At 37.6% G+C, this 19,737-nt stretch overlaps 1 protein-coding gene across 1 annotated transcript; it reads left to right on the forward strand.

Moving 5' to 3' along the window:
* Positions 1 to 277: 277 nt before the first annotated feature.
* Positions 278 to 1,616, forward strand: LOC113346002. The gene is made up of 3 exons (XM_026589622.1): positions 278 to 831; positions 925 to 1,054; positions 1,170 to 1,616. Exons 1-3 carry the CDS (start codon positions 278 to 280, stop codon positions 1,614 to 1,616), a joined length of 1,131 nt encoding a protein of 376 aa, XP_026445407.1.
* The last annotated feature ends 18,121 nt before the right edge of the window (positions 1,617 to 19,737 follow it).

Raw genomic sequence — 19,737 nt, forward strand, 5'->3', positions numbered from 1 at the left:
AGTTGAAAGATGGAATACGCAATTAGGAAACTATGAGATAGATTATGAAATTTTATTATCACCAAAATCACAAGTTATTGCAGAGTTTCTCGCAGAGTTCCCGTTGGAAGAAGAGAAGTATGTAGCGGAAATGATGGATGTGGAAGAAGAGTTTGGGAATCCTAAAGATTTATTAACTGATCCGAATCCAAATAGATGGAAGATATTAGTTGATGGATCATCAAATGGAGAAGGGAATGGAATTGGTATTGTATTCATTTCACTTAAAGGAGAAAGAATGGCTTATTCATTCAGACTAGACTTCACATCAACAAATAATGAAACTGAGTATGAAGCAGTTGTGCATGCACTAAGATTAGCTATTGAAATGAAGATAGAAGATGCGAGAATTACCAGTGACTCACAAATAGTGATCATCCATATTGAAGGAACATATAGTACAAATGAACCATCCTTGCAAAAGTATAAAAAATTAGTCTTGGATTTATCGGTGCGAATTCCAAGATTAAGTTGGAGACACATCGGCAGAAAAGACAATAGGATCGCAGATGCATTAGCATTCATACCTTCCATGTTATTAGACCCAGTTGCGAGAGATATAAAAATAAAAGCACTATTGTTACCATATATAAAAAAAGGAGAAGAGACACAAACAGATATAATGATGATAGACGACATGGAGGAGGAAAAAGAAAACGAAGATTTGGATTGGAGAACTGAGATCCATTCATATCTAGAAAAGGGAGAACTACCAATGAAAAGGTTAGAGGCACACAAGTTAAAGAGTCGTGCGACGAATTACGAATTAAGGGATGGGATTCTTCATAGAAGGTCATTTATTGGACCCTCGCTCAGATGTCTTACGCGAAAAGAAGGAATATAAATCTTGAAGGCACTACATTATGAAGATGCGGGTAATCATAGTGGAGGAAGATCACTCGCGTACAGAACAAAGATACAAATTTATTATTGGTCATACATGCATGAGGATGCAAAACAGGTCTCAAGAATATGTGAAGAATGTCAACGTCATGGAAAGAAGATACATGCACCTGTAACGATGCTAAATACATCAACAAATATGTGGCCCTTTGGAAAATGGGTAATCGACATTGTCGGACCATTTATACCTAGAACAGGGCAGAGGAGATACTTAATTGTCGGAACAGATTTTCACAAAATGGGCAGAAGTTAAAGCAGTCCAACACATTCGTGATAAAGACATCTTCACATTTATTTTTGAGAATATTATATGCATATTTGGTATTCCATCACAACTCTTATCTGATAATGGAAAACAGTTTGATGGTGAGAATATAGAGATGTTGCTTAATGCATTCAAAATTCAAAGCGGAAAATCAACTCTTTTATATCGACACAACAATGGGCAAGTAGAAGCAACGAATAAAACTATCACGAAAAACTTGAAAAAGAAATTAGAAGGTAATAATAAAGGTTGGTGCGAACAGGTGCACAATGTAGTATGGGCTTATAAAACAACAAGGAGAGAAGCCACAGGGATGTCACCCTTTTGCCTGACATATGAAGTTGAAGCAGTGTTACCTACAGAAATTATCATTCCAACAATAAAGAGAGAATCTTGGGAAAAAACTTAAGTGCAGATCTAATTCTAACAAAACTAGATGATCTATAAGAAATAAGAGAAGTCACTTCAAAGCATATAGAAAATTATCAACAAAGATTAGCCCGAGAATATAACAAACGTGTTAAAATAAGAGAGTTTGAACCAGGCGAGTTAGTGCTGCGGGAAATTCCGACATATCAGAAAGGAGGAGATGGAAAATTAGAAAAGAAGTGGGATGGACCCTATATAATAAAAAGGATAGTCGGAAATGGATCTTATGAGTTAATAGATCCACAAGGAAGAAATACAAGTCAGAAATTGGGTCGTCCGTGGAATAGACAATATTTGAAGAAATACTATCCATAAGAATCTGCGAAGATCATCGCACAAGATAACAAGATTGAAGAACGAAGTAATACTATCCGAGATATCAAATTTGGTTCAATATATAAGTTTGAATATGTAACTCATGAACAAGAAAATCTTTAAATCCAAGTAAGACTTTAATAAAAGGCAACATAAATGATATCCAAGTAAGACCTTAATAAAAGGCAACATAAATGATATCCAAGTAAGACCTTAATAAAAGGAAACATAAATAATATTTATTATCAGATTGGCTAGGAATCCGAATGTGGCGTGCAACCTAGTTCGCATATATGCAAGAGGAAAAAAAGTAAGATCTATCGAACGTCATAGTCGGAGAAACCTAGAATGATCACTCAGCAGAATAAGCGAAATGAGAAGAGGCAAAATGTAGGAGTATAATATCGCACACAACAATGTGAATGCGAAATACAAATGTTCCGTGCGAAGACTATCGCACAAAGCAAACACAAGATGACGAATTAGATGACCTCAGCAAAGTCACGAGTAAAGTATGATGTTCTATGCGAGGTGTAATCTGTGCGAGAGTGAGTGAATGTATATGAGTGAATGTAACGCACAGTGGTTCCGAAAATAGTGGATCTCTTAGCTGTCACCCATTATAAAGAATCCTATATAAAAAGAGGAAGTTTCCATATGTAAAAATAATAATCTTAGAGTGAGTGTAAAACGAGAAATAAGGAGAGGGAAAGTAAATCTGAGAGCAATTAATACTGTTGTAATATTTCTCTCATCTTGTAAACCGACTTAATTTTTGGTAATAAAACAATCACTTGATGACGATAATTACTTAAAATAGAAGATAGAAGTATTGTGATGTGGTTATCAGAAAACTAGTAACTACAAGCTTCGAGAGGCTTACTATGAAGATAGGTTTTGCAAGTGCGCCTGAAACATTTGGTGGAGGCAATATTGATCTTCTTTGAATCTCTTGATGTTCCTGTTCTTCTAAAAAATAATAAAGTTGCAGGATCTCTATTTCTTGTGTGTGCTTTTGCTTTATTGGGATGTTGATAGGGTTTGTGTTTTCTTAGACGCTATGTTGAATTTACAATTGTTTTGAGAGAATTTTGGACAGACAGAGAAATTCTTCGTTCGCAGATAACATCTATCTTGCTTTAGTGTAACTGTAGTAACTTCCACCTACCCACCTTCATATTGTAATTTCTAGAGGTTCCAAGTATTGAAGTTTTTTCTTCATTATTGTTAGTTCGCATCATGAATCATTGTCATATAGGCATCTAATTTGACTTCAGATGCATGCTAACGTGCCTAGCATCGAGGTGTCTGACATACATACTTTTATATTTTTGAATACAAAACCTTGTCTTAGCAGTCGGAACTGTAAAAGCCAAAGCTGCACCTGTGAAATACTGTAGTTCAACACATTTTTTTTTGTGGAAGTAATAAAGCACCAGTTTTTCTCACCTGCCCAACTTTCTGTATCTCTTGTAGGTTCAGTATATTTAGGGCCTGAATCCCTGAGAGTAAGAGAGATTATGCAAGTAGCTAATCATGTTCACCCAACTTTCGCATATCATACCTCTGTATTATTTCTTCTTTCTTCCAAAATCTACAAGTTTCTTCATTGCTTTTGTATTTTTGTTTGATTTATGCTTGGTATGAATATAGTGTCAGCACATGTAATCAGCTGGTCACTACTAGTCGTAGTTCAACAGCACAAGACCAGGAGGCAGTTTCACAAAACCAGCTGAAGTCCAGTCCAAAATAGTCTCCGCCTAATATGAAGGATCTGAACTGATTCTGCTTTATCTTATTGTAACCAATGTAACCATAACCTAGTATAAATTGAATACAGATTCTCCACATTAACTGTGGAAGATTTTCTAGCAAACATATCTCTTAACTTGGTATCAGCCTTCGATCCAAGATTGTTTCCGCTAGGAAAACAAACATCCAAAACACAAAAACCCAATAGAAACAGAGAACCAGAATCTTAATTAACAATGGCAGATACAACAACAACTTTGAGTCACGTTCAGATCCATCATCTTGTAACTTTGAAGCATACAGAGACAAATCACCATCTCTGGAAAGCACAATTTCGACCCATTCTTAAAGGGTATGATCTGTCTGGATTCATTGATGGTATTAAACCAAAACCCCCACGCAATCATCCTGAGAGTGAAGATATTAATCCAGCGTTTACTGCTTATGAGTCTCAGGATTCATTGATCGTTGGATGGCTGAATTCAACCCTCACACCAGAGGTTCTTAGCACGGTTTCTGAACTCACAACAGCGAAGGAAATCTGGGACAAGTTGGAGGATGAATATGCACCAAAAACTTTTGCTCACCAGGGCTGTCTCAAGAAGCAACTCCACTGCATGACTAAAGGTAACAAATCCTTAAAAAATTATCTCAATGATGCTAAACATCTTTTTGATCAGCTAGCTGCATCCAGCTACACTGTCACACCTGAAGAAAAGAAGCAGTGTATCAGTAATGGTTTGAATCAAACGTATGATCTCATTGTCACTGCTCTAAGCACTGTTGAAGGAATGGATATTCAAACATTTACCTCTCATCTACTCTCTTTTGAAATGCGAGTTGAACAACAGCTTGCACAGATTCAAGCACCAGTTGCACACTATGTTGCATCCAGTTCCAGTGCTAATACTAGGAATGGACCACGCCGGTTCAACAATAAATCTCGAGGACCACCTCCACCAAACAACCACAATCGTCGACCAATGCAGCAGACCAGGATTCCTGCTAATGGAGAACTAATCTGTCAAATCTGCAAGAAGAAAAACCACACTGCTGATCGTTGCTGGTTTCGCTATAATCAACGTAGCAACTCTTCAAACCAAGGTTTAGCTGCTTATCTAGCTTTTCCTGGTGATTCGTCTGGGGATCAATGGGTCACTGATTCGGGAGCTACCCATCACTTGACAGCTGATGTCAATAACCTGTGTATACCTCATGAATATGAGGGTACAGACACAGTCAGAGTTGGTAATGGTAACAATCTGCAGATTGCTCACATTGGTAACGCTGCTTTCACCTCTAATAATAGACAATTCTGCTTAACTAATGTGTACCATGTACCCAAAATCAAGAAGAACCTTCTGTCTGTTTTTCAATTCTGCAAAGACAATAATGTTTATTTTGAGTTTCACATGAACTTTTTTGTTGTGAAGGACAAGGCCACGGGAGCGGTGCTGCTAAAGGGAAGGAATGAGAATGGTTTATATGTGTTAGATGGAATAGGTGATCTAAGCAAAACCAATTCTCCAAAAACATATTTTTCTGCAAGTCTGCCTATATGGCATCAACGGCTCAGTCATCCCACGCTGAGCACAGTTTCTAAGGTTGTTAGTAAGTTTTCACTTCCAGTTTTGAATAAAACTTTTAATTTCTGCCACTCCTGTCACGTTAGCAAGAGTAGGCGTTTAGCTTTTTCACGTAGTAATACAGTGTATGATACTCCATTAAGTCTGATAGTTTCAGACATATGGGTATCTCCAGAAATATCAAGAACTGGTTTTCGATATTATCTCCTGTTTATGGATGTTTTCTCTCATTACACCTGGATATTTCCTTTGATACAACGTTCTAATGCCCTACAAACCTTTATGCATTTCCATAAGCAGGTTGAGAATTTAACTGGTCACAAAATAAAAACTTTCCAGTCTGATAATGCGCTTGAATACAAAAAATTCTCCTCTTATCTTAATCAATATGGCATACAGCATCGCTTTTCTTGTTCTCACACCTCAGCTCAGAATGGTTTGGCTGAAAGGCGTATTAAACATGTTACTGAGAGTGGTCTTGCCTTGTTGTTTCATGCTCAACTTCCCAAAGAATTATGGGCTGATGCATTTACGACAGCCTGTCATTTAATAAATCGATTACCCAAATCTGTAGCAGAAACTAAAACTCCACTAGAGCTGCTCTCACAAACAACCTGATTATTCTTTTCTCCGAGTCTTTGGCTGTTTAGATTATCCCTGTCTTCGACCATACAACTCTAACAAGCTAGAACCCATATCATTTCCATGCATCTTCTTAGGATACAACCCAGCTCATAAGGGCTACATCTGCCTTCACTTGCCAACAAATAGGCAATACATTTCCAGACATGTAAGGTTTGAGGAAACAACTTTTCCATTCTCTTCTTCTACTCTGCAGCACACTCCTGAGGTAAGTTCGATAACTCAATCTACCAGCACAGATATTCTAAGTTCTTCTGTTTTTCAGTCACCTTCACAAGTTCAGTTGCAATCACAGCAACCTTTGGCACCAATATTACAACATCATAACTCAACAGCTCCAACAGGAAGTGACCCACCACAGCTGTCACCTGAAGTATCCACTACAATGACACCGCATGCACAATCACCAACACTGGAATCCTCTGAAGTACAATCACAAGACCAGATGGTTCAACAGGGACATACAATGGTTACTAGAGCCAAGGCAGGTATATCCAAGCCCATCCATAAACTATGCCTCTCTTCTACAAAGCATCCATTACTAGATGAGGATTATATGGAACCTACGTGTTACTCCAAAGCCTGTGAAATCCCTGCATGGAGGAATGCAATGGACACCCAAATAAATGCTTTGATCAGAAATGGTACATATTCTTTAGTACCATATGAGTATGGTTTGAATATAGTTGGGTCCAAATGGGTGTATCGGATAAAAAGAAACCCTGATGTTCGATTCAACGCTATAAGGCTCGTTTGGTGGCTAAGGGCTTCAATCATCAAGAGGGTTTGGACTATGACGAAACTTTTTCTCCGGTCATTAAACCCTGCACAATTAGACTGGTTCTTTCCCTGGCAGTAATGAATCAGTGGTCTCTGAGACAGTTGGATGTGGAAAACGCGTTTCTCCATGGAATTCTAGAAGAGGATGTATTTATGAAGCAACCACCTGGATATGAAGATCCAAATCAACCAAATCATGTATGTAAGCTGCATAAGTCGTTATATGGCCTTAAACAGGCACCACGAGCTTGGTTCTCGCGTCTCAGCAATCATCTCCTCACTCTGGGATTTAGTGCATCAATAGCAGACTCTTCATTGTTTATTAAGAAGACTGACAGTTTTATAACCTATGTGCTGATCTATGTAGATGATATAATTGTCACTGGATCAGACTCTCTCATGGTGGATTCTCTAATTTCAGATTTGAGCTCTGAATTTGCAGTGAAGGATATGGGAACCTTGTCTTATTTTTTGGATGTTGAAGTGATACGCCAAGGCAGATCTTTAGTTCTATCTCAGAGAAAGTATGTGGCAGATCTGCTGAGAAAAACCAAACTAGATGGAGTCAAGCCTGTGTGTACTCCATTAGCTGCAAATATCAAGCTGCATAGAGTAGGTTCAGAAAAGTTTTCAGACCCAACTCTCTATCGCAGTGTTGTAGGTGCTTTACAGTATCTTCATATAACACGCCCAGATATATCGGTGGCTGCCAACAAGGCTTGTCAGTATATGCATGAGCCATATTCTGAACACTGGGAGTTGGTGAAGCGTATCCTTTCATATCTGAAGAATACAGTAGAATATGGGCTATTCATTAATCCTGGAAAGGACCATACTCTTCATGCATACTGGGCAGGCTGCCTTGATGACAGGAGGTTAACCAGTGGGTATTGCATTTATTTTGGAGGTAATCTCATATCCTGGAATGCAAGAAAACAAAAAACAGTATCCAAATCCAGTACAGAAGCAGAATATCGTGGTGTTGCTATTGCTACTTCTGAACTGATTTGTATTCAGTCTCTGCTTGTTGAGTTGGGTGTTACTTCTCCTACCCCTTCTCTTTGGTGTGACGATATAGGTGCCACCTATCTTACTGCCAATCCAATATTCCATGTATGGATGAAACATATTGAAATAGATTATCACTTTGTTAGAGAAAGAGTTGCTCGAAAACAGCTTCACGTCAAATTTATCTGCAGTCGGGATCAGCTGGCTGATATTTTCACTAAAGGGTTATCCTCTCCAAGGTTTCAATTCGTCAGAGACAAATTGAACATTCGTCAACTCCGTTTCAACTTGAGGGAGTGATGAGTGCTAAAAAGTGCATATTTCTATATATTTTTCTTGCCATTTAACTCATCTTCTGTGTTCTAATTCTCCATTTTAACCCATATTCTGTATTTTCATTGTTTTCAAGAATAAATACTTTTCTTAATTAATTTTGCATTTTTAGGTACTAAATAAAGCCTGGTTAACTCACGGAGTGAAAAGAGCAAAGAAACGACAAAGACTCCCGCAGAAAGGCAGCGAAGAATGATGTTTGCAAGAGCCGGACCAACTAGAAGTGGGCTTGGAAGGAAGAATTTGTTCTTAAAGAAGAAGCGGGCACAGAATTGTCTAAGCCCAAATTCTAACCTAAGTCCAAGCCCAAGCCCAAAGCCTGCCTAAGCTCGTAGCCGTCAGATTGGATCCACAGATGCATCCAACGGTCGCTTCATCACAGTGCATCAAATTCTGAAGCTCCTGTCAAACATCATAGCACCCAACTCTCATCTGGAACGTCAGAATTGTTGCATCTAGAATCCAACGGTCGCTCAAGATCTTCCTCCGTCTCGCCGTTAGATCGATCCATCATCTTCGCATCCAACGTCTCATCCTTGTTGCGCATCAACATTTGCTACACCCGTTCAACACCCGAGTACCCAATACCTATACCCTAACCCAAACACAACCTAACCCTAAAACTATCGACTTCACCTCCCACACCTCCGTCTGCATCAGCCTCACCTTCATCACCTGCTCTGCCACCAACTTCCTCCCGCCTCAACCACCGCCGAGCTCTCAAATCACCAACAACCCCATCATCCATCACTTATTCCCTTCTAATTTCAGAGACCTAATTCACCTAATTCACTCGCCTCTTCTCAGAAACCCTAGGCGTGTGAGTTTGGTAAATTAGGTTGAGAAATAACACAAATTGGAGGCATGGGTAGCATCAGGAGAGTCAGAAGAAGAATGGGTCGAAGTCAGAATCATTTTTCAGAGAGTTGGTGAGTTTTAATTCCACTTTTGGTGAAACCCTAATTTTTGGGAATTTTGGGGATTATGCTTGCATGTATAAATTGAGTGCTTGGGGTGTAATTTTAACTATGCCTGGATTAACCAGAGCATCAGTAGAATAATTTAGTTTTGTTATTTCCATGAACTGTAGCTTTGAGGGTTATCAATCTTTTCAATTCCATGATTCTCAATTCAAAATGCATTGTTAATTTTAGCTGTTCTGAACTCCAACATGTATTTAATTTGAGTGTGTGATTGTTACAATTTATATCAAGCTCCTGTTCATGTTTATGTTATGTTTTGTTCTTATGATTTGTTCTTAGAATAGTCTTATTTGCCCTAGCCCTGCTGTGTAATAATTTGACAAAAGCCTTAGAATGTTAAACAAGTTTAGGAACAGTTGAACTTAGTTTAAGCTGCAACTTCATGCTGAATTCACATATCTTTGACTAGTTGTACCTTAAAAAGACATCTAGTACTTTGTAAAGAACTATAGTTGTGCTTAACATTTCAATAAGAAAATGCATAGCATGAACTAGGGTGAAATAAAACCCCTTATTTCACTGATCTTCTTAATCCACAACTTCTTTCATCTTCATTTAGTTTGCTGTTTCTTGTCCTGTTAGTGTCTTGTTTAATTCTGTTAGTTCAATTCACTATTAGTTTTCATATCCTTGTTTAGTTAGTTCAAAGCTTAGAAAACAGTTTAGGAAACTTCAACTTACACACCTAGTCCCTGTGGATTCGACCCGTATTTGCACAAGCTACAACCGACACCGTGCACTTGCGGTTATAACATGTAGGCTTCCTCTTGCTCTTATTTTCTGTCCCCTTTCAAAGCCTACCAAGTTTTTTGGCGCCGCTGCCGGGGACTTGGCGCTGTGTGTTGATTTGTTCTTTGCTGTTTTGTTGCATTCACTTTCATCTTCATATTTGCATCATAGTTCATTGCATTTGCATCTTTCCCTGCATTGCATACTCATTTGCATATTGTTCACTTACTTCCTGCATCATAGCTTGCATCTTTACTCACTTTCTGCTTTGAGCCAGCAGGTACCTGCCTATCCTGCTGCTTTTGCTGTGGAGCTGCTGCTGCTGCTGCTCCTGTGCTTGTTGTACTCTTGCTCTCCTGCTGAGTTGCTGTGCTTGTGCTGCTGTGGTGCTCTTGCTTGTGCCAGGCCAAGACTGCTGCTGAGCTGCTGTGGCCCATGTTGCTGCCTGTTGCTGCTAACTGCTGCTGCCTTCTGCACCTGTTGCTCTGTTGTGGCCCTGTGAACCTGCAAAGCCTGCTGTTGTGCTGTTGCTGCTGCTGCTGATCTGCTCCTGCTGCTAGGCCTGAAGTGGTGCTGCTGCCATTCATAAGCCAAGCCCAACTGGGCCTCAACAAAGACAGAAGCTTAGGATGATCCAAATCCCAACTGGGCTTTTGCAACCAAACTGAGCAGCTGGGCTGTGCTTAAGCAAGTAAGCCTAAACCCATTAAGAGAACCCAACCTGTGGGCTTCCATTTTTAATTTGTGGGCTTGTAATAATTTTTTCCATTTTTCTGTTAGGTTTGTAATTAATTTCTTGTGGGCTTGTTTGTTTAATTTCTTGTGGGCTTGTGGTTTTAGATTGATTTGGGCCTGTTGTTTGAATTAAAGAAAACTGAACTTTTGAAAGCCCAGTTGGGCCTCATATTTTAGTTAGTAGCTAGCCAAAGCCCAACTAAGTTTCTGGGACTGTGGGCTTAACATCCATTTGAAAACTAAACATTTACACTGTGGGCTTGACCCAAAAACAGAAAACGTTTTCAAAGCCCAGTTGGGCCTCGACCTTTGGCTATTTAAGAGCCCAAATTTCAAATTGTTACCTAGGCTTGTTTCTGAACTGTGGGCCTGAACCAAAGTTCAAGTTGGCCAAAATTTCAAAATTCCAAAAACCAACAGTGAGCTTTACTCACCAGCAGTGGGCCTGTTTTTCATAAACGTAGCTGGGCTTCGCAAAACCCAACAGTGGGCTTGGTCTCCATATCCCATTAAAAACCAAATGTTTTTCTCCCATAAAAATCAAAGTTTTCCAAATGTTTCCCTAAAAACCAAAAATTTTCTTTTCCCATCAAAACCAAATGTCTCCCGACAAAACCAAATTTTTCCCAAAAAGTCCAATCCCATTAAAACCAAATTTTCTTGTATAAAATCTAGTAGATAGTTTCTTAGTTAAATCTTTTGTTTCTTTTGTATATATAGTGCTAATCCAATATGATCTCGGCTAAAAAAATGTTGAATTTTTGCCTTGAATAACGGAGTTCTAATCTTTCTTTCGTCAAATCGGGTAATCTCTTTCCTTTCTCTCAAAACTCAACATGTTCTTCTGATTTGTCCAAGTTATGAATATGTTTATCATTAGAAACATTGAGGACAATGTTTAGTTTAGGTTTGGGGGTATAGAGTAGATACCACGATAACATGTTATAATTGAAAACAGAACTCCCTCTTTTTGAAAAAAATTAAAAATTCCAAAAAAATTAAAAAAATGAAAAATCATAAAAATCGAGCTCATTTACCTTGAAATGTTGACTCTTGTGCAAATATGTATTTTTTATTAGGATTCTTAGTCTAGATATTTAGGCACCCCTGATTCTAGCACAATTTACATGTGATAAGAAACTTGCACGCGCACGATCTACCAATACATGTATAGCCTCGATCTTCAAGGTGTTTGATAGGAAGTTAGATTGCCAATCACTTTAGAATACTGAATGAGACTTGACTAGCTTGTTCTTTGGTTGGCTGGGATAGAAGTTGGAGGATACGTTAAGAAAACCAACCATAGAATTTGACCGGATGCATTCGATAAGGGCCACCTCTTGCTAAGAGTCATGTAATTATGTTTTTATTTTTTGTTCATGTATCAAAAGTGTCACTTTGTTGTAAAGATCAAAGTTATTTCTTACAAAAAAAAAATATTCAATCAAGTATTTATTTATTCCATGTTTTGTCATGTTAAAGACAATATTCTCTCTTGTTCCAAAAATAAAAGAGAGTAATCAATGTAAATAAGAGTCATGTAAAGAGTCATCTTTTTGTTGTAAATAGTCTTGTAATAAGCAAGGAGGGTGCATCCATCGATGTATAACGCGGGTAAACTGAAATATCACCAACTCATTGGGTGAACATTCACAATTCTCGTAAACCCGGACAGCTAGCTTGGCTTAGAATTCGGTTCTTAGCCTGAGAAACTATCTCTTGGTGATTAGTAGTCATAACTTCAGATCTTTCTTTACACATGTGTAGATACACTTTACACTCTTATCACATGTCTTTATTTGTTATCAGTGCTAGGATTGTGCCTTTGATAGCTAGATTGACATCTCCATTTTGCTGTGAGCTTAAACTGACTTGCACATGTCACATTTGATGGAATTTGAGCTTATATTTTGACCTAGAACTTTGTAGGTACGTTCTAAGCAAACCTTCACGAGACTTCACTCGTCCACTAGGGACACTTAGTGGTTTAAAAGGCTTAGTGCATACGCTAAATGCATTCGAGAAACCATCGACAGTGGTATAGGTAGGATTTCCTTAGTTTTGTTTTACTTGAGGACAAGTAAAATTCAGGTTTGGGGGTATTTGATGAGTGCTAAAAAGTGCATATTTCTATATATTTTTCTTGGCATTTAACTCATCTTTTGTGTTCTAATTCTCCATTTTAACCCATATTCTGTATTTTCATTGTTTTCAAGAATAAATACTTTTCTTAATTAATTTTGCATTTTTAGGTACTAAATAAAGCCTGGTTAACTCACGGAGTGAAAAGAGCAAAGAAACGACAAAGACTCCCGCAGAAAGGCAGCGAAGAATGATGTTTGCAAGAGCCGGACCAACTAGAAGTGGGCTTGGAAGGAAGAATTTGTTCTTAAAGAAGAAGCGGGCTCAGAATTGTCTAAGCCCAAATTCTAACCTAAGTCCAAGCCCAAGCCCAAAGCCTGCCTAAGCTCGTAGCCGTCAGATTGGATCCACAGATGCATCCAACGGTCGCTTCATCACAGTGCATCAAATTCTGAAGCTCCTGTCAAACATAATAGCACCTAACTCTCATCTGGAACGTCAGAATTGTTGCATCTAGAATCCAACGGTCGCTCAAGATCTGCCTCCGTCTCGCCGTTAGATCAATCCATCATCTTCGCATCCAACGTCTCATCCTTGTTGCGCATCAACATTTGCTACACCCGTTCAACACCCGAGTACCCAATACCTATACCCTAACCCAAACACACCCTAACCCTAAAACTATCGACTTCACCTCCCACACCTCCGTCTGCAACAGCCTCACCTTCACCACCTGCTCCGCCACCAACTTCCTGCCGCCTCAACCACCGCCGAGCTCTCAAATCACCAACAACCCCATCATCCATCACTTATTCCCTTCTAATTTCAGAGACCTAATTCACCTAATTCACTCGCCTCTTCTCAGAAACCCTAGGCGTGTGAGTTTGGTAAATTAGGTTGAGAAATAACACAAATTGGAGGCATGGGTAGCATCAGGAGAGTCAGAAGAAGAATGGGTCGAAGTCAGAATCATTTTTCAGAGAGTTGGTGAGTTTTAATTTCACTTTTGGTGAAACCCTAATTTTTGAGAATTTTGGGGATTATGCTTGCATGTATAAATTGAGTGCTTGGGGTGTAATTTTAACTATGCCTGGATTAACCAGAGCATCAGTAGAATAGTTTAGTTTTGTTATTTCCATGAACTGTAGCTTTGAGGGTTATCAATCTTTTCAATTCCATGATTCTCAATTCAAATGCATTGTTAATTTTAGTTGTTCTGAACTCCAACATGTATTTAATTTGAGTGTGTGATTGTTACAATTTATATCAAGCTCCTGTTCATGTTTATGTTATGTTTTGTTCTTATGATTTGTTCTTAGGATAGTCTCATTTGCCCTAGCCCTGTTGTGTAATAATTTAACAAAAGCCTTAGAATGTTAAACAAGTTTAGGAACACTTGAACTTAGTTTAAGCTGCAACTTCATGCTGAATTCACATACCTTTGACTAGTTGTACCTTAAAAAGACATCTAGTACTTTGGAAAGAACTATAGTTGTGCTTAACATTTCAATAAGAAAATGCATAGCATGAACTAGGGTGAAATCAAACCCCTTATTTCACTGATCTTCTTAATCCACAACTTCTTTCATCTTTATTTAGTTTGATGTTTCTTGTCCTGTTAGTGTCTTGTTTAATTCTGTTAGTTCAATTCACTGTTAGTTTTCATATCCTTGTTTAGTTAGTTCACAGCTTAGAAAACAGTTTAGGAAACTTCAACTTACACACCCTAGTCCCTGTGGATTCGACCCGTATTTGCACAAGCTACAACCGACACCGTGCACTTGCGGTTATAACATGTAGGATTCCTCTTGCTCTTATTTTCTGTCCCCTTTCAAAGCCTACCAGGGAGGGTGTCAGCACATGTAATCAGCTGGTCACTACTAGTCGTAGTTCAACAACACAAGACCAGGAGGCAGTTTCACAAAACCAGCTGAAGTCCAGTCCAAAACAGTCTCCGCCTAATATGAAGGATCTGAACTGATTCTGCTTTATCTTATTGTAACCAATGTAACCAGAACCTAGTATAAATTGAATACAGATTCTCCACATTAACTGTGGAAGATTTTCTACCAAACATATCTCTTGACTTATAGACTATCAAAGTGTTAATGGCAACAATTTGGTTATTCACAATAGGTGTTTGTGAGATACATATAGAAATTGGAATGACAAGACTTGAACTTATTCCGTGTCGGTTTGGGTAAAATGCTACTAACTGTAAAAGAGTTCTAGAGCAAGTTGAATTGGGAGCCATGGAAAATAATTAGGAGTCTCACCCAATTTATACCCACCCCATAAAAGATAGGGGCCTTCCAAAATATTGGTGAAAATATCAATTTATCCTTCTCTAATAACCATCCTAAAAATCTCATTAACCACTAACCTCGGCCCCTAATCTTCATTTCAATCAAAACTTCTTCTCCTCTCATTCTTCTTCTCCTCCGCTCCCTCCCTCCCACTGTCTCCATTCCATTAACGACTTCTGAGAAGAAAAAAAATCTCACCAATTCATCGTCGTAAGTGAACTAAAACCCCCTAATCTAAGTTGGGTTTACGTTTAATTTGATTTGTTGATTGAAAAATTAGGTTTTTAACTGCAAAATTGCAGTTCCAGTTTTAGGGTCGTTAACCACGTTTTTTTATTGCTCAACGATTTTGGATATGGATATTGAATTGATGAAAAATCGTTAACCACTAGGGTGTAGTAGATAACGACCCTAAACCTGGTTTTCTTCCCTAGAATTGTGTCGTCCAGGAATTTCTAAATCGTTAACGATTCTTCTGGACGACCATTTTTAAATACGAACGACTCTGTCTTATGAAGAACCACATCTCTGTCCCAAATAGTGATAGGGTCGTCAATATATTTCTAAAGAATTAACGATTCTTTGTTTGACGACCCCTTTATGAAACTAACGACTCTATATGAAACAAAATTTGTTCTCTGTTCAAAAAATAGGAAATGGCTCTTTAGGGTCTTCAGTATATAGGAGTGCCAAATTAACGACCCTAAGAGTAACATCTTCAGAGAGTAAAAAGTTTTAGAGTCGCTGGGTTCTAAACATATTAGGTTAACGACTCTGCGTGACCGAACTAGCTGGAGTCGTCAATTATATCACACTTGGTTGACGAGTTTTCATAACCTGCAAAAGATGCGGGTTTGAGTCGTCAAAGGTTGTGTCAAGTAATTGACGACTCCTTAGAGTAGTTCGTTTATTACCCTCCCGACTTAGCGACCCTCACTCTGAGTAGTTTCATAGTGTACATGAATGGAGCACTTGGAGCATCATTCATACATTTGAAGAGTATAGAAAGTTTACCTGATTGTTTTGAGCTTCGGGTTCTTCATTTTGAGGATTGGTTCCTTCATTTTGAGCAATAGGATTCCTCCACTGAAATCACTCATTTCAAATAACCCTAAATTTTCCCTTCCCAAAACTCAACTTCTTCCTCTCCACAACACAAAAACACAATTTTTCTTTTATCAAAATTTTATCCCTAAATCTGATTTTAATCTAACTAAACTAATTAACAATTAATTAACACTCAACTAACACTATGATCTGGGGGGTAGTTTAGCCATTTTAAAAAAATGGGATAAGGGATAACTCCCAATTACTATTTCATGATCTTTTTGGTCCTGTAGTTAGGGTCCCCGATTATTTTTCCAGGACTCCCAATTCAGCCATGTTCTAGAAAGGGTTATGGTTGTGTGAATGTCGCTACCAATTTTATGGATTTGTGTGAATTGGGATTATATAAAAAGTTTTTGCCGATTTTGACATTATTGATATTATGATGCAAGTTGAATCGGGTTTTAATGGAATGTCAGATGTTAGTTAAGTTTCTTCTACATTTACTTTCAGTTTATGCTGTAGTTTTAGGTTTTGATTCAGCTGAACTAGTTTTGTTTATCCCCGAAACAAATTAGTGATCCAACTTATCCCTATATGCTGGACTTTGCTTGCAACTGAAAAATTGGGTTGGGCTTTAGAGTAGTTTCTATGGAATGAACAAACTCGGAATTTATTCTTTTTGCTCCCATTATGGAATGAACAAACATGGAAAATGGATGTTCAAACCATCAGATTTGTTGGTTTGAACATCGAGATGGTAGAACCAGCGCGCGTCCAATGGAAGATCGCGCGATGGTGTCACAAACGCGAGCGCTCAAGCTTCCAACGCCCACAGCAAATTCTCTCTCCAAATATGGTTATTATGTGTAGGGTTTATATTTTATTATTTGTTTTATTATTAAATAATCTTGTGGGACCCAATTTATATTAATAAAATCATTAGTGGGACCCAGCTTATATTAATAAAATCATTAGTGAGACCCAACTCTGATTAGTTTATATTAATAAAATCACTAGTGGGACCCTAAAACATCAAATTTGTTCATTTTGCCTTATTTTCCATAGTGGAGAATCATGTTTGACCATCCACGTGGCTCAACAACAACTTCATTTGAACATTGCCATAGGAATTGCCCTTAGAGGTGAAATCCTCCACTTTTAGGGTCCGTTTGGCACGGCCTAATAAAAAGAGGTAGTGCACGGATGTTGTCTAAGAACGATTTTTTGGGGACCATGACTTTTTTGAGGGGACCCGGATTTGATTAGGACACATTCCCTATAATTATAAGGGGTGACCTAAAAGGTGGAGATGACTAAGTTACCCTGTTATTAACTAAATAATTTTTTTTTTTTAATTTTTCTTTTTTTGTTTTCAAATTTTTTAAATATCTTTTTTAATTTTTTTTGTATGTGGTTCGGTTAGGGGAAAAATAATAAATCTAATCGAACTTGAAGTTCGCCTAAGAGAAAATATATAAAACTATTTTTAGATAGGAGTTCGGTTAAGTAAAAATTTCTAACACTTTTGCAAACGCACCGAACTGAAAGTTCGGTTTGCAAAGATTTTTATGAATATAACCGAACCCTATTCAGTGTATTTTCAGATAGGAGTTCGATTAAGTAAAAAATTTCTAAAAAATTATGAACAGATCGAACTTTGAGTTCGGTCAGGTACAAAATTTCTAAAACTTTTGCGAAGGCACCGACTATGAGTTCTGTTTGCAAGGAAATTTTTCGTTCTAACCGACGTATTCTTGGTGTTCTATGTTTTAGGGAGTTCGGTTAGAAAATTAGGGTTTTTTTAAACTACTCCTAACCGAACAATACTCTATAACTAACATTTAAAACCTAATTTGATGATTTCTAATCGATTTTTTCAATCAAAAACAAATTAAAAACAATAGGTTTGTGGGAAAAATACCTCCGAATTTGAATACTGCTAAAGGGTTTGCGAGAAAAATACTTGGGAATTTATAGTTGTCGAACCAAAGCTAATTCAAATAAAGAAAAATTTAAAATTTTGAAAAAAAAATTACTATTCAATTACAGACATGGCTACTACGAGGTAATCCTTACTATACCGACCTCCGGGAGGGTTTTGAATGCTGCCTTCAATTACACCTTTTAACTTACAAGTACTTTTTTTTTTACCCCCAAGAAAAAGGTTACACTTCTTGACTAATTTTGACCACTATGATATTTCAAAAATCATTATTTATAGTGTCCTTCTTCCTCCTCTCTCGTTTTCTTCCTCTTTTCTCTTGTGAGTTGATTTTCTTCGTATTCATATTCAATAGCTAACCAACAACACAATGGAGGCGAAGAATCGAACAGCCATAATCCATATTGAATAATCCATCCATCTGATACATTTTTCTTCTCTATGTATTGTTCATCCGATCTATTTTTTGTTTGGACATCAGATCCTTTTTTCTAATGTTTGCCTTTGAATGATTTCAATTTGTTTCCAAAAACAAATAAAATCTTTTCGCCGTTCACGCAAATCAACGTAATTGGAAAGATCCTTCCATAAAAGTACATGCCCAAAATACTTCAATTAGGAAATTGCCTGAGTTGAAATATAATTGATAATGACAATAACGGAACAATTACTCTCTGACTGGTTGTAACGTGCCAAAAACACCAACAGTTTCACTACGGGCAGTTATAATGCAGTGTAATAGGACATTATGTAATTCAATTACCTTGTAATAGAAAAATCGAGTGTGCCAAACGGACATTTAGTGTAGGCAATAACATAAGAATCAAATCACAAAGGAAGCTGGACCGAACGGTTTAGGACCGGGAGAAATCACAAGTTAATGAATGATGGTCTTAACAACGACAATATTCAAGGGCATGCTACCTGTGCTGCCACCAAACACCTGTTGGAAAATCAGTGTAATAGTGGCTGAAAACAAAGAATAAAAAGAATGTTGTATTATTGGAGTTTCAAGACCTTGCGATTCTTTTCAACAATTATTTCGACCTTTCCTAATAAATTGGCGAGTACAATCGGTCAGCGAAATATTGCTGTCAGGATACAATGAAGCCCTAACAACGTTGTTGGATTCAAAGGTTGTACTCCCTTGACCTAACGAAGAACACACTGTATTTGATTCTGAAGATGCTCCGAGAGAAAGAGTTTTTTTTGTATGATTGATATGGAAGAAAGCCTTCGCTATTTAAAAAGAAATTTATGCTTTTTGGAGATGTCGTTTCATCTCCAACAGACGCTTTCAACGGATATTCATTAATGATTTCTCTTAGAAAGAAAACCCTAAAAAAAATACCCCGAACCCCCGAATAACGTCAAACAATATTAAAAACATCCAACAACTCCCAAACAACATTTCACTTGAGTATTTCAGTAGTAAAGTTTGGTTGGGGGATATTCGAGATGTCTAGATTTTTTATGGGATGTTGTGTGAACTGTCAAGTAGTCATTCCTGGATTTTGTACAGAATAGGGAGCTTTTATGATGAGCCTTACAAAGTGGTGAATTATTAAGAGAAAGAGAGGTTTAAAGACTCTAAAGTCTAAACCCCGAAGTCTTGCAAAGGATATATTGTATACATACATTAGTTTGTGACGCCGCTTGCCCTCCGATTTACTAACACCTTTGTTGACTTATGTTCACGAGGTAAATTCCTTGAATCACAATATTCGTACGAATAAAAAAAAGGAAAACAAAAAGAATAAATAAATAAATAAAATGCATTCTTAAATTTCAAGATTTCTAATAAAGAGTATTAATCTACCTGGGGTAAACTAAATTGTGTAAAACTGCAAAAAAAAAA

This window comes from Papaver somniferum, unplaced genomic scaffold, assembly GCF_003573695.1.
Source record: "Papaver somniferum cultivar HN1 unplaced genomic scaffold, ASM357369v1 unplaced-scaffold_85, whole genome shotgun sequence".
Classification (NCBI taxonomy): Eukaryota; Viridiplantae; Streptophyta; class Magnoliopsida; order Ranunculales; family Papaveraceae; genus Papaver; species Papaver somniferum.

What these genes read in the sequence shown, in the direction of transcription:
- LOC113346002 (XM_026589622.1), top strand. Translation starts at nt 278, where the DNA reads ATGGCTTATTCATTCAGACTAGACTTCACATCAACAAATAATGAAACT. An exon ending in GATGGGATTCTTCATAGAAG is followed by an intron (nt 832 to 924) that starts GTCATTTATTGG and finishes GGGTAATCATAG; the next exon opens with TGGAGGAAGATCACTCGCGT. An exon ending in GAAAGAAGATACATGCACCT is followed by an intron (nt 1,055 to 1,169) that starts GTAACGATGCTA and finishes TTGTCGGAACAG; the next exon opens with ATTTTCACAAAATGGGCAGA.